Source organism: Ictalurus punctatus, chromosome 22, assembly GCF_001660625.3.
Source record: "Ictalurus punctatus breed USDA103 chromosome 22, Coco_2.0, whole genome shotgun sequence".
Classification (NCBI taxonomy): Eukaryota; Metazoa; Chordata; class Actinopteri; order Siluriformes; family Ictaluridae; genus Ictalurus; species Ictalurus punctatus.
The window spans coordinates 5,112,881-5,133,884 of NC_030437.2; the positions used below are offsets into that span (position 1 = coordinate 5,112,881).

Here is a 21,004-nt window from a genome sequence, read left to right on the forward strand (position 1 = left end):
TGCATTTATTCATTAAGCAGACGCTTTTATCCAAAGTGACTTACAAATGAGAAAATACAAGCAAACCGATGTATCAAGCAGAGAACAATACAAGGAGTGCTACCATACAATATCTATTAATTGAGTTCTAGAAGTAGCAAAGTGTGCAGAGTAAAGGTGTCAGTGCCAGAGTAAGAGGTTTTTTTGTTTTGTTGGTTTGTTTTGTTTTGTTTTTGGGGTTGGTTACGTGTTCACGGAAGAGGTGGGTCTTTAGGTGTTTTTTGAAGCTAGTGACAGATTCTGTGGTCCCGATTGAGGTTGGAAGTTTATTCCACCACTGAGGGACAGATAGTGTGAAGGTTCTGGAAAGGGATCTTAAGCCACACTGAGTAGGTACTACTAAGCGTCGGTCGTTAACCGATCGCAGATTGCATGAGGGAGTTGAGGTGGGGGATGCTGTTCCAGACAAGGTCTTGTACATGAAGATCAAGGCCTTAAATTTGATACAGGCGGCTACATGTCTGCTCTACATCTGTTTTTTTGTTTTGTTTTTTACTAATTTCATTAGTCATGATGTATTTTTTAATGTAATGTTTTAAAAAAACATTTCACTAACAATGTAAGAATAATGTTTTTATGCAAACATTGTAAGACCGTTTACCAAAGATGCACAAGGTAAGCACAAACTGCATTCTAATGTAAAAACAAACAAACAGTAAAAACACTGCAACTGTGCGAAACTGAAATTCATTATCAACTTGAAACATGTTTAAGAAATAAAACCATTTTCCAAATTCAAAACATGAAAGATGGCGACATCTCCAGGACGAGAGGCGAACTACAGCTAATATTCACATCATCTCAAATAAAGCGCGCGTTAAGAATCGATTCGGGGATTTTGTGTATCGATATCGCTTAACGAAGCGAAAATTGAAGATTAATTAAAATCGGAGAATCTATTTTTTTTTTTTTTTTTTTTTTTACCCAGACCTAGTTTGGACAGATTTTAGGTTTAGGGGAGGCTGAGATGACAGACATTGGGACCGAAGCCCCCTTAAAAATGGTCTAGAACCGCCCCTGGATCCAATTACCAAAGACTGCCATATCTAGAAAACGTAGTTCACTTACGAGGCAGTAACTAATAAGTACAGGCCTATAATAACTTTTAAGTCATTTTATTTTTTGTCACGCAATTATCTCTTGACCATGAGAACCGGGATTCGCCTTCATCTGGCACATTTTATTGTGCTCTCTTCCAGAGCTCTAATTCCGGACACCACTAACCAGGAGTTTTTTTGTCTTCGCACTAAGTCCGAACCTGGACGCACTCAGTGTAGTTTTCTTCGAAGACCATCAGCAGTAGCGTCTGTCCTTTTTTACTGGACCATTTGGACAGCAGAGCATCGTGTTGAAGAGTGTTCTGTAAGCGCTGAGCCAGCTTTGATTCAAAGCTATATGTCAGTATGCCATGAACGAGGCATCTGGGATCTACATAAAACCTCGTCTCTGCGCCTTGATATAGTAACACTGCTTTTAGAGGCCGGTAGTCCATGTGAATTTCGACCAATTTCCCTTGCCAACTTGAAATGGCATAGGTACTTAGACACGGGCTATCAGATGGGCTCTGCGACCCGAATGCGGCAGAAGCGCGCTTGGATCTTACCCGGGACGCTGTGGTGCGGCCGCGGAAGCCGCGCCGGTGACTACGAGCAGCTAGGTGAGTAGGCTGTAGCTTACCTGAAAAGTCAGTCATAGCCTACCTTTCATAGTAAACAATAAAGTTGCCGCAAATGTATCCTTCTGTAATACAAAACTTAAGACGGAGACAAATAAAGTTATACATTCAGTTTATAACAACAGAAAACTAAAAGAATCGCTGTAACATGGTTTTATAGCCTATTAATAATATTATTCATTACTTATAGGTATGTTTGAGCGTGTAGACAGATGCTGCCGAGAGCACGATCACTGCGACCACATAATTCGCCCCTTCACTGTGAACTTCGGCGTGTTTAACCCGACGCTCTTCACCATTTCACACTGCGACTGTGACCACAGGTAATAGCTGATTTGCTTTGAGGTCATGGGTTTGAATTCCATCTAAAACCTCTTTATACAGTGAAGACTCCCGAGAGTCATAATTCATCATCTTGTCACCTGTATATTAGGCAACTCTCGTTCTTACATTGACTACGTTTACATGGAGAGCAATAATCTAATTATTGACCTTATTCTGAATAAGACACTATTCTGATTAAGGTGGTTACATAAGTCACTTTTACAATATTCTAAAAGCTAATATTCCTTTCATGTTCCCATTTTACATCTTATAGAACATAGATCGATTAATGGTACACGCCATTACGTCACCACACCACGCCGTCCAGCGTTCCCTCCGGAATTTCATGTATTGACATAGAGTTCGTCTTCGTTATGGTACCGTATACAGTTTTGGGTGTTTTTATTTTGAATGTTACGAAAGCTTCAAGTGCAGTTAATTATTTGTCGTGCTGTATGTGCAAATAGACGACTACTTGAAGCCGTGGGCTGCGTCCCAAACCGCGTACTTACCTACTATATAGCAGCTGGCATACATGTATTTCTCCTACTATATAGCAGGTAAGTTCACGGTTCGGGACGCAGCCGTGCTCTCTTGTTTGCTGTCAAACGGGTGAGCACTGCCGTGTGTGTACTTGTCCTGTCGCAAAATGCGGTGAAAACTCACACATGACGTTAATAGTGTGATTAAAGTGTGTACATGTCTATAATGCGCTAAAATAGGATTACTCCACATGTCTTAATTTGATTTGTGTTTACTTCAAGTATGACTTTAGTCAGATTAAGGTAATCAATAATCTCTGTTTACATGCTAGTTTCTTAATCAGAGTATCGCCTTAATTGGGTTAATATCAGATTATTGTTGTCCATGTAAATGTACTCACTGACATATCCCAGTATGGTCAGGAAACGAAGAGCTTTAAACAACTGAAAAGTACAATCTTAAAAAATAAAGGTTCAAGAATGTTTCCATACAGCAGTGTCATATAAAATACATTTCACTTTTGATGGATGATTCTTAAAAATTTTTTTTTTTTTAATTTAATCCTGAAATCTATGGCAGTTAATTGATTGCATTTTATGTGAAATACTTTTCTGGCAGTAGATAGTTGGCATTTAGGTATACTGTTATATATTTTCATACACAATAAAGTTAATGTCTTGCAGCTTTTTTCAGATTTACTGTATTTTTATTGTATAAGTGTGCAGCATTGTTTTCCATTTAATTTTAGTGAACTTGGTGTCTGTATTGACATAAGAGTGATATAAAGTCAGACATATCTTGCATACGTACTTTCAATGGCCATGCAAATGGCCATGAAGTTTTTTTTTATGTAGGTCTAACAGCATATTTCAGAATGCCATGTCAACCTGTTCACATAATTCATTTTTGGTTGTAATTTCAGTTAAACGGGAAGTTTCTATCAAAATGTATCTTTTTTTTTGTCTTTACCTGTTTATTAGGTTTAAGCAGTGCCTTCTAAAAATTAATGACACAGTCTCAAATATGGTGGGCTATACATTCTACAATATCCTTAAGGTCCAATGCTTTGAGCTTATCCAGAAGAGAAGGTGCACCAAAATCAACTGGATTGGAATGTGAGTGTTGAATAAGTATATTAGTAGATTAAAATGCTAACAGGACTATTCAACTAAAAATCATTCTTTGCTTAGAATTAGTTAGCGTATTTTAACAACTGTTATTTGTAGTCAGGGCTGGACTAAACAGCTTTGAGGTTCCATTTAACTAGAAAACTTGAGGATTTTTTTCAAAGTGCTATAGTAAGAAATGTCTGATTTCTCATTTAATTGATCTAAACAATTTACTGTGATATTTTAAGAGTTATTATCCCAAGTTCCTTCTTAAAATTAAGGTAAGATTTACTAAGGACTCAAACAATCACATAGACATAGATTTTACCACTGTTAGTTTTGGTTTTCCATATTGCATAATTCTTAATGAGATAACATATATAGATGTTGTTATGGACTCAGGAAGGTATAAAATCAAGACTAGTGAAGCTCTGATATTGAAAGATCTTCAGTTAAATATTTAGTTGCATGTGTTGACTTGCTTCTTTGTGCCCTCTGGCAACACAACCTCTTCTTTATTTCCTTCCATTTCCCGTGTCAATTATATAATTTTTGTTATATATATTAAAAAATAAACAAAAAAACTATGTAGATTTTTTGACTTGTGTTGCTTCAGGTTTTTAATCTTTTCTTATAGGTGCACATCAGATAAGGTTGCCCCTTATGCAATCCTCAAACATACAACAATATATAATGCCACAACGTCAAATGCTGGTATTCCTGAACCACCAGTTTGTGAAGGAAATCCTTCAGCTTCCACCAAACAAAAAAACATGAAACTTAAAGAAAGAAAGCAATTAACATCTCGAAAGAATTATGTTCCAGGATATTCTGCAGCAGAGAAAACATTTCTGTTGAGTGAAATTATCGGGCAGCCTAATGGCAGACCAAAGACAATTTCACCAACGTCTACCACAGAACAGCCAAATTACATGATGAGGTGTAACACAACATTGTTTCATCAGAAATCTGATCTCATTACAAATCAAAGCACTCCATTCCCAGAAGCAGCTAGTACTTCTCATGTGCACACAACAACATCTATAGCATCTTCAAAACGAATGGTTACTCCATCAAAGAAAATTACACCAAACAAAAGCAAAAACATTACTCAATGGCCCATTACTGGAGTACAAAGCAAGCTCACCAAAATATACAAACCTCTGAAATCCAAGCTGAACAGTGACCCACCCAGAGGTGATCGTTTCCAACCAAAACAACAGAGGGGAAAGAGTGGAAAGCAGGACAATTCATCTTTACACAGCACTCTATCTCCAATCTTCATAACATTATCTCTGGCTAGCAAATTTCCAAGGACTAACAAATTATTTGAAAGCATGCCACAAACAAATTCTCCAAATTCTCCAAGTAAAAAAAAGACATCCAATGCAGTATCAAGCAGAAGTCACCCACAAAACTCAAGCACATTAGAAATGAAACACAAATCAACTGAAGTCACAAAACAAGCTAAGACTTGGAATAACACCAACTCTGCATATAAAACCTTTAAACCAACAGGTAAAGCACTTACTTATGTGCATGTTTATATACTTTTATGTAGTTAAGAGTAATAAATTAGTGATATCATGGTTTTGTAAAATCATCTGGCTACTAAAATTTGTTTTATTACAATATTAGGCACAATGGCATTTATTACTATAACGTGAAGAATACTTTTTATTGAAAATGCAATGTTTCTATATTAGGAAAATGCATCTGATTCTTAGCTATTATCATCTATTGCAAATATAAACCTCAGCAGCCATGACCTGAGGCTACAGGTCTGTACTGTAATCTGTCTCAGTGTCTATATATCTCTTAACATTCCTGAGATGCCAGTGAAGCGTTGGTGCCGCTCAACTGTCATTATTCAGGCTAATGGATTTATGAATTAAATATATGCTCTTACAAAATGCTTCAAGTTGAACCATTTGGGAATTAATCAATTTTCCGGTAAGGTAAGAGTTCAGTGATAGTGTTCTTAGAGAGACTTATATAGTAGATTAATTGAATTAACATTTGTATTTACAGCATTGAAGTACTTTAAACTTGCACTTATATATTATATATAATAAATATCAGATTTTAGTAGTAGATTAGTAAACTGCTTATCATATCTTATCCTGGTTTACTTAACAACAACTCAAAACCTCTTCACTGTTGGAATCATTTTAGCAAATTGCATGTATTCTAATTATAAAAGAATTAAAAAGAAATAGATTTCTAGATTATTGACAGGTTGACAAGTGGAAACAAGTTGGCTGAAGCTGTCTGTACACTAAAATGGTTCTTTTCTCTACATATGTACAACTGTATCTCATTTGTCACAGTTTCAGATACAGAGACAGTTGTGGATTTACTTGTTTTGTTCTTTAGCAATATGTGAAGTAACCAGACATTTGGATGACTGCAAATACAAAATACGTCCCATGGAGAAGTTATATGGACATCATAATACAGAGACAACTACAATCTACCATTGCGATTGCATACACAGGTCATTAAATGTGACAGCAACAGAAAAAAAAAACCAATGAAGCATACATTACACTCATTTGCTTTAGCTATAATGCACTTGATGTACTTTCTCTAAATGCTTAATTATACAGCACATCACCACCCTTTCACACTTTCTTCTTCCTCACAGGTTGACTGATCACTTAAAGCAACTGGAGAGCATTGTTTTACTGGAGAAACTTCTATGGAAATTTGTGTCCACGTCATGCATTGAAATACCAAATACCAAGGAATGCAGCAATAATACAAGGTTTGGAAATGAATAATAACATATTAACCAGTGCTCAAACATTTTGCACTGTCTTTGCATTTTAGACCTGTGGTTCTCAAACTGGGGTCCAGGGACCCCCAGGTGTCTGTGAAGCATAGCCAAGGGGTGCAGCATATCACAACCTAGCCATTATCAAAGTTTTTATTTCAATTACTGTAATTATTGAGTCTGTTTGACTGGTCACTTGAGTTGAATGAGTTCAATCCAAACCTCAAAAATTCAAAAACAAGTAGGCCTATACATAATGTCAACCTAAATCTAATTACACTTAATAATAAAAACAGGTTGTGTCATGCTGTAGAAGTAGCTGCAGTTGCAAATTTATGTACCACACAATCCAGTTTTTTTTTTTTTTTTTTACCACAAAAAACAGTGGTCAAAAAATGTGCAAAGGTCAGGTGATCAGCAAATAGAACAGACTAGGAAAACCAGAATCTTAAAACTGAAGGACCAATAGCCAAGTCAGAATAACCAGGATACTGTATCAAAAAACTGTGACTAAGGCATGGCACATCAGGAACAAAAACAATGAACAATAGATCTCATTGGAGTTGTGTTTGATGTGTATATACAGTAGATATAAAAAGACACCACAATTCTGTTAAAATGGCAGGTTTTTGTGAAGTAGAAGAACAAAACTAAGCTAAATCAAGTCAGATCTTTTCCCACATTCAGTGTGAAATTGCAAAGTATTCAAATGAAGTGAAAAACAATCAGAAACTTTTTTTAGGGAAAAAAGGAAAAATAAAAAACGTGCAATAACCTAATTGCCTAAATGTGCACACCCCTAAAATAATACTTTTTCAAGCACCTTTTGATTTTATTACACTATGCAGTCTTTTTGGGTATGAGTGTATCAGCATGGCAGATCTTGACTTGGCAATATTTTCCCACTCTTTCTTGCAGAAACATTCTAGATCCATCAAATTGTTAGGGCATCTCCTGTGCACAGCTTGCTTCAGGTCACCCCATTGATTTTTAGTTAGATTCAGGTCCGGGCTCTGGCTAGGTCATTAAAAAACATTTTCTTTTGGTTAACCCATTCCTTTGTTGATTTGGATGTATGTTTTGGGTCACTGTCATGCTGAAAGGTCCTTTTCACCTTCAGCTTAATAGAAGACAGCTGAAGGTTTTGCACTAAAATCGACTGGTATTTGTAGCTATTCATGATTCCCTCTGCCTTGATTAAAGCCCCAGTTCTGACTGAAGAAAAGCAGCCCTAAAGCATGGTGCTGTCATCACCATGCTATACCATGAGTATGGTGTTCTTTTGGTGGTGTTTTTTTTTCTCGCACCAAACATACCTTTTAGAATTAGTATACCATTTGGAATTGGTCTAATCGAACCACAACACATTTTGGCACGTGGTTTGGGGTGATTAATTGAGCTTGGATTTTTTTTGTGAGGAAGGACTCCTGTCTAGCCACCCTACCCCATAGCCCAGATATGTGAGATTGTTGATATGTTGTCTCATGAAGAGAGTAATCAGTACCTGTCAGGAATTCCTGCAGCTCATTTAGTGTTGCTGTAGGTCCCTGGTATGGTTTTGTCTTGTCCTTTTGTAAATATTTGATGGATGGATGTCCTGTTCTTGGTGAAGATCTGTCAATCGCTAGGTGCGACCATGGTTGTTGCAGAACAGGTAGCGACATTAGTTTAACTGCCGGTAGGGTTTTGGTGGCATGGGCACACTGGGAGCAGTTGGAGTAGAACCTGTTGATGTTGGTAAGCATGCTTGGTCTTCACTACTTGTTATGGATGAGCTGGTAGGTTTTGTGAATCATGGATGTCTTGCACCAGGGGAGGTGTGAGCCCAGATGATGAGTTTGTCTCGCCACGCAGTGGGCACATACTTCCTTCTCATGGGGCAGGACTCTGGCATGGGATGATCTTGTGATTGGGTTATCTCTCTGAATATCTGAGGAAATCATGCCCACAAAGTAAGATAGTGGGAGAATGCTTCTTCATTGTTTTTGGTAGTGCAGGATAGACTAAATAGTGAGTCTGCTTTGGTGTTTTTGGACCCTGGCCTGTAGGAGAATGTGAAGTGGAACTGGGAGAAGAACAGAGCCTGTTTTGCTTGGCAAGAGTTGTGACATTTGGCAGTTTTGATATATTATAGATGATAAATGGATGTTTGGTGGTGTCATTCCTCTAATGCCAGTTTAACAGCTAGTAGGTCTTGACTGCCAATGTCATATTGTCTTTCAGCTGACAACAATTTCTGGAAAAAGTAGGCAACAGGATGAAGTTCTCTCCAATTTCAAGATTCAAAATTTTTATTTGTCACATACACAATTATATACAGTATATAACTTTCAGTGAAATGAAAACCTGCCTACTCCTATTTAGACTGTGAATTACATACTAAATTAAAATGAAAAAGAACAATAAATAGAAATAATAAGAAATAATAAAAAATAAAGAAAAAATATGTACAGGAATGTGCAAAAAGGAATGTACAAAATATGCAGTATGTTATGTGTCGTAACGATGCAAAGTGCAGTGTACGGAATGTCAATGGAGTGCAGAGTGACGGTAGAGTCTTTATGGAGTTCTTTATGGAATCTTAAGGGATCCTTATGAAGGACATGTCTGTGTTGAGGAGTCTGATGGCCTGATGGAAGAAGCTCCTCCTAAGACTCTCAGTTTTGGCCATCAGAATACAGAAGTGCTTGCCTGATTGCAGCAGGCTAAACAGACAGGTACTGGGGTCCCTGATGATTTATGATTTTAGCAGCTGTTGTACTGCAACGCCTGGTGTAGATGTCGTGCAGAGAGGGGAGAGCAGATCAGGAGATGCTCTCAGCTAAGCACACCACTCTCTGCAGGGCTTTGCGTTCCTGGATAGAGCAGTTTCCATACCACACTGAGATGCACTGAGTCAGTAAACTTTCTATAGCCCCAGTATAGAAAGTTTTCAGGATCACTGGGGAGACCCTGAATTTCCTCAGCAGTCTCAGATGGTACAACCATTGCCTTGCTTTGATCACCTGAACGTTAATGTGATGCGTTCTTGTCAGGCCCTCAGATATGTGTACTCCAAGGTACCTGAAGCTGTTTACTCTCTCCACGCGGGTCCTGCTGGCCTCGAGTGGGGTGTATTTCCGTTGCTGCTTCTTCCTGAAGACCACAACAAGCTCCATGGTTTTACTGGCATTGAGGGAGAGAATGTTAGCCTGGCACCAAGCTATGAGTTTCTCCACCTTGTCAAGGTAGGCGGCCTTGTCGTTGCTGGAAATGAGGCCTATAACCGTCTCGTCAGCAAACTTGATGGTAGAGGTGAAGCTGTGAGAGGTCATGTATGTAGAGACAGTAGAGCAGGGGGCTCAGGACACAACCTTCTGGGGCTTTGTGGATCAGGGTGATGGTGTTGGAGATAAATTGGCCCACTCTCACTACCTGCGGTCTGCCTGTGGGAAGTCCAGGACCCAGTCATAAAGGGGAGCATAAAGGTCCAAGTCCCTGAGCTTGGAGGCCACCCTGTGTGGGACTATGGTGTTGAAGACTGAGCTACACTCTATAAACACCAGCCTCACATAGTTCCCTTTGTTATTCTCCGTATGGGTGAGGGTTGTGTAAAGAACATGAAAGATGGCATCCTCAGTAGAGGATGGAGGAGCAGATGGAGTTTTTGATAAGCCTCTCAAAAACCTTAATGACAAGCGATGTTTAAACTACAAGATGACAGTCATTTAGGCAAGAAGGATTATTGTTCTTAGGCACAGGAATGACAACAGATTTTTGCACGCTTCTCCAGATTTGTTCTAGGGCTGATGGAACCAGTGGCAGGGGGTAACAATACTTTATTTCATTTTGTTTTTCACTTCATTTAATCCCAGATAGACAATGCATGGCTGATAGTCAATCCACCCCCTTTCTTTTCCACAAAAAATAATCTTGCCATTGGAGGGTCAAATATAGCTCTGTTTAAGCACCGCTCATTTACTTCTCCAATTCCATTCCTGATTCTCAATGGGTATTAGTGGATAAATGTGGTTGTGTGGTGCCTGCCATGAGCAATGGCACTGTCATAAGCATGATGAGGGTGTAAGCAGCTTTTGTTACTAAACACATCCTGGAACTCATGGTAACCGATGGGAATCTCTGCCTAAGTGGATGTTTGGGGACTCTTGATGGAAGTGGATGGGGCCAAAAGCTGTGGGGTTCTGAGGCATTCAACATGACAGTGAGTTGTGAACATGCAATCAGGGAAAACTGAGAATGATGAGAAACTTGATGATAGTGGTGATGAGGGATATGCAGTATGTTCTTGGTAGAAGGCACTGACTTGGAGTTAAATGGGTCTGGTATGGTGTGTGACGGCACCACCTCCAATTGGCCCTCAAGGTGGTTGCATGGTCAGTGGTGAAGGACATTCAGAGCATTGAACGACCTTGTGCTTGGAGCTGCCTCAGTAAAAGCAAAATCCTCTTTAGCGCCAGTGCTGTTCAAAAGTACAGAGCTCAGTTTGACTGATTTGCATGGGTTATATGCTTTTCTTCAGCAGGTGATCTGTCTCGCCATTTTAGAGGCTGGCTGAGATGGATGGTGATGAACGAATCTAGTGTGCCCTGGTTGTCTTAGCAAGAAAGCTCCATTAATATGAAGATCCAAGATGGTATTTATGTTTTATGTATTAATTTTAGTCACTTTGTTTTTTTGTTTGTCTGCACAAGGAATTACCTCGCTCTTAGTCTATGATCTTAATGTTTGAGGTTCGACTGCTATGAATGTTTGTCTTGATCCTGTTTTTTCAGCACATTCAGAATTGACATCAAAGTTGGAATCAAAAAGATTTTATACTCGTAGGAGAAGGGTGAATCTTGCAAATCACCATTCTCTGGGTTATTTTCTGCTAATGACATCTCAACCACACAGTTTTCCATTGAAGGATTCTACCACTTTGAAGATCCATCCATCCATCCATCTTCTATACCTCTTATCCTTCCTTCAGGGTCACGGGGAACCTGGGGACACGGGGAAGCCTATCCCAGGGAGCATCGGGCACAAGGCAGGGTACACCCTGGACAGGGTGCCAATCCATCACAGGGCACACTCACATACACATTCACACACTACAGACACTTTGGACATGCCAATCAGCCTACCATGCATGTCTTTGGACTGGGGGGGAGGAAACTGGAGTACCCGGAGGAAACCCCCGCAGCACGGGGAGAACATGCAAACTCCACACACACAGGGGATTGAACCCCCAACCCTGGAGGTGTGAGGCGAACGTGCACGGGGAGAACATGCAAACCACTTTGAAGTTGGCTTTGATAAATGTAAAATCTCTCTTAACCAAGACTTTCCCAATCAGTGATGTTATTTCAGCTCATAAATTGGACCTTCTCTTTATGACTGAGACTTGGTTACATGTTGGGGAGCTGAGTCCTTTAGCTGAAGCATCCCCTGGTGACTATCGATTTATGATTTTATCTACATTTTCAGCTGTTTAAATTGGATCAGTATAATCATGTTCTTTGTTCTCTCATATATAAACCCCTAAGTATACGTAAGGATTTTTATTGCTGAATTTTCAGGATTTATATCTCCTATAATACCTCATTGTGATTGTCTCTTAATTATTGGTCATTTTAAAGATTAAAGAATGGTGAAAGAATTTTTATATACCATTGATTCGTTTAATTTTACCCTTTTACGTTCCACTCATAGGCAAAGTCACACATTGGATCTGATTTTGTCATTAGGCTTTCCAGCTTCTAATGTGGTTATTGATGACATCTGTCTTTCTGACCACAAGCCTGTTATCTTAAATATCACTGTTTCTTTTATTGTATCTAAACATAAGCAATCAAGTCGCCATGTTGTTCTATCAATTCTACCACAGCTAGCAATTTTTCAACAGCTTATGGCTCTTGTCTTTTCCTCTGCAACATCAAGTCTCCATCTCCAGGCCTTGGCATAGAAGAGTTGGTTCTTTCAGAGTTCTTTCAGTTCTATATGTATTGAGACACTGGATGCTGTCGTTCCTTATAAAGGTTGTACTCTTAAACCCAGAGTACAGCCCTGGTTAAATGAACACTCTCAAGCACTCAGACAGAAATGGAGGAAAGCAGAAAGAAAGTGGAAAAAAGTTAGGCTTCAAGTGTCGTAGGAAATGTTGAGAGTTTGAATGATTCAGTATCAACAATCTGTTAAGGCATCTAAACATGAGTTTTTATTTCTCTGATTTGATTTCAAGAAATTCCAATAACCCTAAAGTTTTATTTAGTACAATTAATGTAGTATACTTACAGCTACCACATTTCCTGATGTCACTTCGGGAGTTATAATTAGTGAAATTTTCTGCAGTTTTTAATTTCTAAGATCGATGCTATTAAACCAGGCATTTCTACTCCTGATTTAGATCCTTCAATTCCTTTATCATGTTTGGTTCACTTATATACATTTGAATCTGTATCTCTTTCTCAGCTGGTAGATATGATTCGGCACATGAAGCCTGCTGGCTGCTCACTAGATGTTGTTCCTTGTTGCATTTTAGAGAGGTTTTAGATATTTTGGGACCTAGCATCTTATAAATAATAAATAGCAGTCTTATAAATGGTGTAGTTCCATCTGGTTCTAAAGTTGCTGTAATCCAATCACTGCTTAAAAAGTCGAGTCTTGATTCCTCAGACTAAAATCTCTAAACTGTCGTTTTTATCTAAAGTCTTGAAAAAGGTTGCTTTCGATCAACTTTCAGGATTCTTACGGAGAAACTGTATTTTAGATAAATATCAATCAGGTTTTAGAGTCAAACATAGCATAGATTTTGCTCTTATCAAGGTGTCAAATTATCTGTTGCTGGCAGTCGATTTTGGGAAAAGTGCCATTCTAGTTCTCCTGGATTTCAGTGCAGCCTTTGACACTAAAGAAATTGGGGGGCTTCAAAACACTGCCCTCGAGTCATTCTCATCTTATCTTAAGGGGAGAACATTCTCTGTTGAGATTGGGAATAATTCTTCTGCCTCTGTTTCCATTACCTGTGGAGTACCTCAAGGCCCAATTTTGGGGTATATTTTGTTTTTGTTATTATCTGTTATCTTTATAGTCTAGTTTTCAAAATCACAAAATTTATAATCATTGTTATGCAGATGATATTCAGTGCTATCTTCCTTTAAAATCCACTGATAATTCTGCACTAGACTTTTTGCTGGCCTATCTTAAAGATATTAAAAGATGGATGCCGGCTAATTTCCTTCAGGTCAATGATTCTAAGGCAGAGGTTTTATTTTTTGGCCAAGTTGATCCTTTTAATAATTTAAATAAACATTTGGGGCCTTTGGCCTCTAATCTTCATACAGAGGCACAAAACCTTCGAGTCCTTGGGAACCTTATCTTTGATTCTTACTTAAAATTTGAAATACAAATAAAGGCTGTGGTTACAGGAGGCTTTTTCCAACTTCGCTTAATAGCGAAATTAAAACTTTTAAAAATGTTTTGTCTTTTAACAATTTAGAGATTGTAATCCATGCCTTTATCTCCTCTAGACTAGATTAATGCACTGTATTTAGGTGTATCTCAAGGATCACTGTCTCGTCTTCAGACATTCATACATGCAAAATGCAGCTGCGAGTTTCTTGACTGGAACTAAGAAATATGACAGTGTTTCACCGGTCCTGTCTTCTTTGCATTGATTACCTGTTTCCTATAGGATTCAGTTTAAGGTCTTATTGTTTGTATATAAGGGTCTCCATGAGCTTGCACCACTTTATATCTCTGATTTTCTCCAGCAATATCAGACTCCAAGGTCTTTAAAGGAGACCTGTTATGCAAAATTCACTTTTGCAAGATGTTTGAACTTAAATGTGTGTCTACAGTGTGTGTAATGTTCCACTCACTGGTCCAACAATGGTATCCAATAACGTGGTAGAAGGATTCCTGCGTGTTTCTGTCTTTTTAAAGTGATGTGAAAACATTTAGATAATTACATTTCAATTGGAATGTCATTTCAATTTTGACTCTCTCTTAAATTAAATATGACTCCAATTGTAAAACCCTCAATGTTTATTTGTTTCCTAGTTATTTGTAGATCACAGATCTGTAAATGCTTTTGATCTTTTACATTTGATTAATTCTAGTTTATTCTATACTTTAAATTGTGCACGTTCATTCGGATTCCATGTCGCTCAGAGTCTCGCCCTGGCATATACACGGATCTCACGGTCACAAACTTGCCAGTCTTGGTCATTAGCCAGAGGTAATTGACTAATACTATTAAGATGGCCGCCCATGCTTGCCCTTTTCTAAAAGTACTTTGTTTAGATAGTAACACTTAATTATAGTAAAGTTATTTCCACTAAAATTTACAGAGATAGACCAATAATATCTGAGTTAAAATTAGCTTTATATAATCATGCAATAGTTTCCTATGTACACATAACTAGAAAAATATTACAATAACCACAGGTTTAGACTTGGTCAATCAACTTGTTGTCCTGAACGGAGATTTCCTATCGAGCCTGTGCACACCAAGTTCACTTAACTTAATGTTAGCCTGGACTCTAAAATCTCAGTTGGCATGCCCCAATGTGCCAACTAAACCTGGATTTTAGCCTGTACTTACCTGGTCACAGATTTGCGGTAACAAGGACTTAACGTAATCTACTAGAGACAATAATTTCAGAATAAGTCAGAATATAATCAATTCTAATAATTTATTTAACCAGGTATGAACACATCCAAATCCAATACTACTACTACTAATAAGAGGAAAGAATTACATTCAGTATTACATTACCAATCAAATTCAAAACATAATAATAGAACATAAGAAGGTCAAAAGTTACATACCTGGTAGAGAAAAACTACAAACGGCAATCGTGTGGGAGATCTGTCTACAGATTCCCTGAATCTTTGTCCAGTTCTCCCCTAAATACCCAGATGCTCTATGGGTCACAATGGTGTTGTTTGTGATTATAATTTGATGTCTGTGGAAGTATGTACCTTATTTACATACAGGAGGTAAGTTGAGTGAGGGACCCTTGGAGGGTATACCTTTAATGGTATGCAATATTTTTATTTGAACTTCTGTTGAGGGAATGAGACCATATTTTCCAGATGCACTGAGACCTTTTGTATGATAGCAAACATGTATAGTCAACATTTTATTTACATTAAAACATGTTATGTAATGCATATAGACCTTGGGTGTGTTTAAGGTGATCTCAATACAGAAAAAGAGAAGAGTGTGGGAGAGAGAAATATGGAAACAATGTAGTGAGGATCTTTCAGTCTCCACTCAGCATGATGTCTCAATTCTGTGAGAGAGAGATCAAGTGTTCGTTCTTGTAGGAGTCCTTTGTCCTCAGAGTAGTTCTCTCTAGGTTCAGACATCTTGGTACCAGCCATACAGGGTCAATAAAAAGCATGATTTGCTGAAAAGTTGATTCTCAAGAATGGATCAGTACCAACTGTTCATGATCCAGCTTCATATCCAGAAGACATAAGTATGCACTTTATATGTTGTGAATGTTTGCAAATCGCCTTTCCGAAGGTGCTTGTTAGCAGATTCCACAGCTAATGCAGCTAAAGTTACAATTGTCTCCTATTTTATTCACGGAGACCAGAGCTACTTTATCATTTTATTATTAACCGTACAACGCTTACTGTCTGTATCATTCATAACCGCACCTTTATTATGCACAATACAGTAAGGTGATTGTCTTTTTGAAAATTGTGTAAGTTTTGTGCAAATCATTTTACACCAGACTGCTTTGTGAATGAGCTTGTTAGCAGATTCCATGGCTAATATTGTTGCCTTAGTATAAGAAGCACAACTGTTCTCTTCCAGAAAGGGGGTGGGGAGCAGCAGCTCATTTGCATTTAAAGAGACACACATGAAAACAGCATATTGTTGCTTCCACTAAGGATGTGACGGTGATGAAATTTTCCTACATGTTAATCGACGTGTTACAACACTGGTAATACCGGTATACCCGGGGTGGGGGGTACATTTCCTTCTTTTCCCCTTAATTTTTAAATCGCTTATGAATGCCTGTGCAGCCGTGCACATTTTACTTTTGCTTTCGAATTAATTCGGGGGCAACAACTGCTTGATTGGTGGGTTCATTGTTATTCTCAATGAAAAACACAACAACAAAACGGTGGCTGTGGTTGTCCACTAATTGTAGGGTTGGCGGTTCGATTCCTGGCCCACATGACTCCACATACTGAAGTGTCCTTGGGCAAGACACTGAACCCCAAGTTGCTCCTGATGGCAAGTTAGCGCCTTGCATGACAGCTCTGCTACCATTGGTGTATGAATGTGTGTGTGAATGGGTGAATGAGACACAGTGTAAAGCACTTTGGATAAAAGCACTATATAAGTGCAGACCATTTACCATTTACCAAAACAGTACAATGACAAACTTGCTTATATTAAACACAGGGCTCTACAGTAACAATTTCTTTTAGGAGCACTTGTGCTCCTAATTACAAATATTTAGGAGCACAGTCAAAAATTTAGGAGCACGGTTAAAGTTTAGTTTGGTTTTTTTTTGCTTTTTAGAGATGGTAACGTTAATGTGCCACAATATAACACACAAGTAGGCATGAGAAAACTTGAGCTTGTCAATTATGACAGAATTTAGGAACATGGTGTGAGCCATGACACATTAATTTACCTTCTGATAAACTAAATGTAATATTTTCAGTTAATTTTACAGGCTGTATGCAAAAAAAACCAACAACAACCGTTAACCTGTTCCACCTTGTAAACAAATACAATAAACCTCAATGTTCAGTGTCTGAAGTCTGCTCCTCTTAAATATATTTAAAGCTACACTATTAGACATTTTCCACTATCATGGTCCTGGGCTGGAGTCAGTTCTCGAACCGCTCGGTGTATATTGTTTATATATCTGAATAATCTCATATAGGATGAGATTGGGTTCATTTATCCGTCAGATGCAAAGCGCTTTAGTGTAACGGTGTTCATTAGGGATGCACCGATCAGGATTTTTACAGACGATACGATCCAGATACCAATCTTTTTGTTTAAACTTTAAATCAGGAGGTCATAAACAGTTAAATGTAAGCTCTCTGCTCATGGTCACTGTTAATTGAGTTAAAATAATAGCATTGAGATACTGTTGGTTAATTGATAAATAAACAAGCATAAAATATTTATCTTTAAATATCTTAAACAATATAGAGTCCTAATTAAAAGTAGACTAACACAAAAATGATCCATATTAGGAAAAAGGCTAATAGCCTTCTAAGGGGATAGCGAACTAAGCTTAATGTCCAATTGATATTAAGTGCAACCCATTGTAATTAAACATAATTTCATTTCTCATTTATATTTTATTAAGTTATTATAATATCTATTTTTTATATTAAATGATTTATTTATAACTAAGCACATTTTCTGTCTTTACATTTTATTATTTTTTGTTTGTTTGTTTATCAGTTGTTCCTTTTAGATCGGTTCCCCAGTACCGTGTTGCCATGTCTGCTGATAATATTGAGTTATTTTCGGAAATAAATCAAAACATGGAAACTGGAGTTGACTTTTCTAGTGATATCTGGCAACCCTGAGTTTAAATAAAGTGAATGCGCTGTCTATTAGAGAGCGTCAGTGTACTGTATATTTACAAACTGAACAGTTGGTACTGTTGATTATGATTGGTGAGGAATTATTTAATAAAGAAGTTTTAATTAAAACCCACCTTGTAGTGTTAACATTATTATTAATTTACCGCTGTCTCTACACGAGCAGGTCGCAGGTGCAGGTCATTTCGTGGGTTCAATAAAAGATGGCGGTTTGAGAGAAGCAGATGATGTATCAGAGTTACTCTCATCATCATAATGACTTCTTTGCAGTATTTACACACTTGTTTGGTTGACTGAGGTGATGAAAATTGTAGAGGACTACTTTTTAATTGTAGCGTCCATTCCCTAACTGAACTAAATGATTTTTATTATTATAAATAAGCAAAACAACAGTGGGGGCGGTGCCACGGTGGGTAAGTGATTAATTGGTATACAGCGGAACACCATGTAACACCGGGAACACCAACTATCGCAGCCTAGCTTCCACCCAAAAATGGGCCATATAATAAATAATCTGTTTGGTATTTTGAGCTGAAACTTCACAGACACATTCTGGGGACACATGAGACTTATATTACATTTTGTTAAAAGGTTTGAAATAGGTCTCCTTTAAGATCATCACAAAGTCTACAGTTGAGGGTTCCAAGGACTCATCATAAAACTATGGGTGATCGCTCATTTTCTGTTATGTGGAGTATAATTTCTTCTGGGGAGTGATCAAACACTTATTGAAGGCATTCAATTAAGCATACATAAGATGTGACAGGCTGGGTTCCTTGAGAACAAACGACCGTTGGCCAGTGAGTATTGTAGACTGTGATGTGGGTTGGGAACTGGAGTTTTAAATGGCCATGTTTTTAGTCTTGGGTGCAGCCTGTTAGTTGGAGCTCCTTACAGATTCTGTTTTAGGCAAGACATTTTGTTATTGTACACATTCAAATAACATGCCTAATACTAAAATAGTTAAATTTTGTCGATAACAAATCTGTACTGAGGGGGCCTTTGGAATTTTCATTACAATTAAAGGGGTCCCTGGCTGAAAACGGTTTAATGAACAAGACCATTTATTAACAAATTTCCTTTTAACTTTTACTTTGTGACAATTTTTTTTTTTTTTATGTTTATAGATGTTCTGCCATCCTTTGCAAGGCCACAGCATTAGAGTCGTCACTGATCAAACTGGAAGGTCAGGCTACAATAAAAAATAGAAAAATTTCTACAAGTGAAAGAGTCCCCAATCAACTATATAAACGTTGTCTTAGGATTTTACGTCCTAGAAGCCAGAAACATGTAAAGCATAGTGCTTGACTAGTGCTGACTGGAAAATAATGAGTGGAAATATTTTCATGCTTAAATTTCTTTTTAAAATTCATATTATATTCAATTTCTTTTTATATTCAACAGATATATTGCATTTGCATTTAGATTCATCAGAGGAACCCATGCTTAATAGCCTGGGTTGAATATAATATTAATTTAAAAAGAAATTTACACATAAGAATACAGAATACTAAGAATACTGTAAAAATGCTGTAAGTTATTTGCCTCTTTCCTAAAAGAAAATTTATTGGCTGATGCTTGGCTATGCTTAGTTAACTGAGCAAATATAATTTTTTGTTTTTTGTTTTGTTTTAATCACATACAGTGCCCTCTACTAATATTTGCACACTTGGTAAATATGAGCAAAGAAGGCTGTGAAAAATTGTCTTTATTGCTTAACCTTTTGATCTTTTGTCAAAATAAAATTCACAAATACTCTGCTCTCATGGAGATCAAACAATTGGTTTATAAAAAAATATCTTTGTTAAATATAGGTGTGCAACAATTATTGGCACACCTATGAATTCATATGAGAAAAATATATTTGAAGTATATTCCCATTGATATTTTACATTCCTTTTAGCACACCTGGGTGACTAGGAACAGGAAATTGTTCAACCATAACTTCCTGTTTCAGTCTTATAAATATGAGATAACACACAGACCAAATTCCATTAGTCTTTCATAACAATGAGCTAGACCAAAGAGTATAGCTGTGATGTGCAGCAAAAGGTTGTTGAGCTTCACAAAATGGGAAGTGTCTATAAGAAAATAGCACAAGCATTGAAAACGCCCATTTCCTCCATCAGGGCAATAATTAAGAAGTTCCAGTCAACTGGAAATGTTATGAATCAGCCTGGAATTGGACGTGTGTCTATATCGTCTCAATTGTTTGATATCCAAGAGAGCAGAATATTTTTGTGTTTTTTTTAAACAAAAGATCAAATGGTTAAACAATTAAGACAATTTTTCACAGCCTTCTTTGCTCATATTTTCCAAGGGTGCCAATATTAGTGGAGGGCGCTGTATATGCTTTAAAATAATATTATGTCCAATATGTAGAATGATTGACATTTGTAATAAACTGAAACTTTGATGCTAAATAAAGTTTGATGTTTTATGATGCAATGCAAAACCTTTTGTTCAAATTAAATACAGTGGATATAAAAAGTCTACATAGACCTGTTAAAAGTGCAGGTTTTTGTAATGAAACCGAAATAAAGCATGTCAGATCTTTTTCCACCTTTTTATGTGACATAGCAACCATCACAATTCAACTGAAAAACAAACAGAAATGTGTTTTTCTGTTTGGGGAAAAAAAGAAAAAACTTACAATAACCTGGTCGCTTAAGTGTGCACACCCCTTAACTAATACTCTGTTAAAGCACCTTTTGCTTGTAATACAGCACTCAGTTTTTTGGTTGAGTTGACCAAGATTATTCCATTGTTCCTTGAAAAAATGTTCCAGATATATCAAATTGTGAGGGGACCTCTTGTACACAGTGCTGTTCAAGTCATTCTACAGGTCATTCTACAGGTTTTAGATAGGATTTACCGTCCCCTCTTAAAGTATTGAAATGGCAAGCCCAATACTTTTTTTTTTACTATACACAAGACATTTGGGTTTCAGCTTTCATTTCCTGATATTCATATCTAGATGTGTTAAATAAAATGGCAGCTTTTGTTTGAACCCATGTATTTTTC

The 21,004-nt window shown here is 37.4% G+C and overlaps 1 protein-coding gene across 4 annotated transcripts; it reads left to right on the forward strand.

Moving 5' to 3' along the window:
- Window positions 1-1,016: 1,016 nt before the first annotated feature.
- Window positions 1,017-19,871, forward strand: LOC108255707 (group 3 secretory phospholipase A2). 4 transcript variants are annotated; one of them, XM_017451856.3, is made up of 7 exons: window positions 1,017-1,696; window positions 1,905-2,037; window positions 3,502-3,636; window positions 4,268-5,148; window positions 6,007-6,127; window positions 6,278-6,397; window positions 19,108-19,871. In XM_017451856.3, exons 1-7 carry the CDS (start codon window positions 1,186-1,188, stop codon window positions 19,286-19,288), a joined length of 2,082 nt encoding a protein of 693 aa, XP_017307345.2. In that variant the 5' UTR covers window positions 1,017-1,185; the 3' UTR covers window positions 19,289-19,871. The 4 variants fall into 4 exon arrangements, with proteins under 4 accessions (XP_017307345.2, XP_017307347.2, XP_017307349.2 ...); XM_017451858.3 differs by lacking the exon at window positions 19,108-19,871 and adding an exon at window positions 10,926-11,386; XM_017451860.3 differs by lacking the exons at window positions 4,268-5,148; window positions 6,007-6,127.
- The last annotated feature ends 1,133 nt before the right edge of the window (window positions 19,872-21,004 follow it).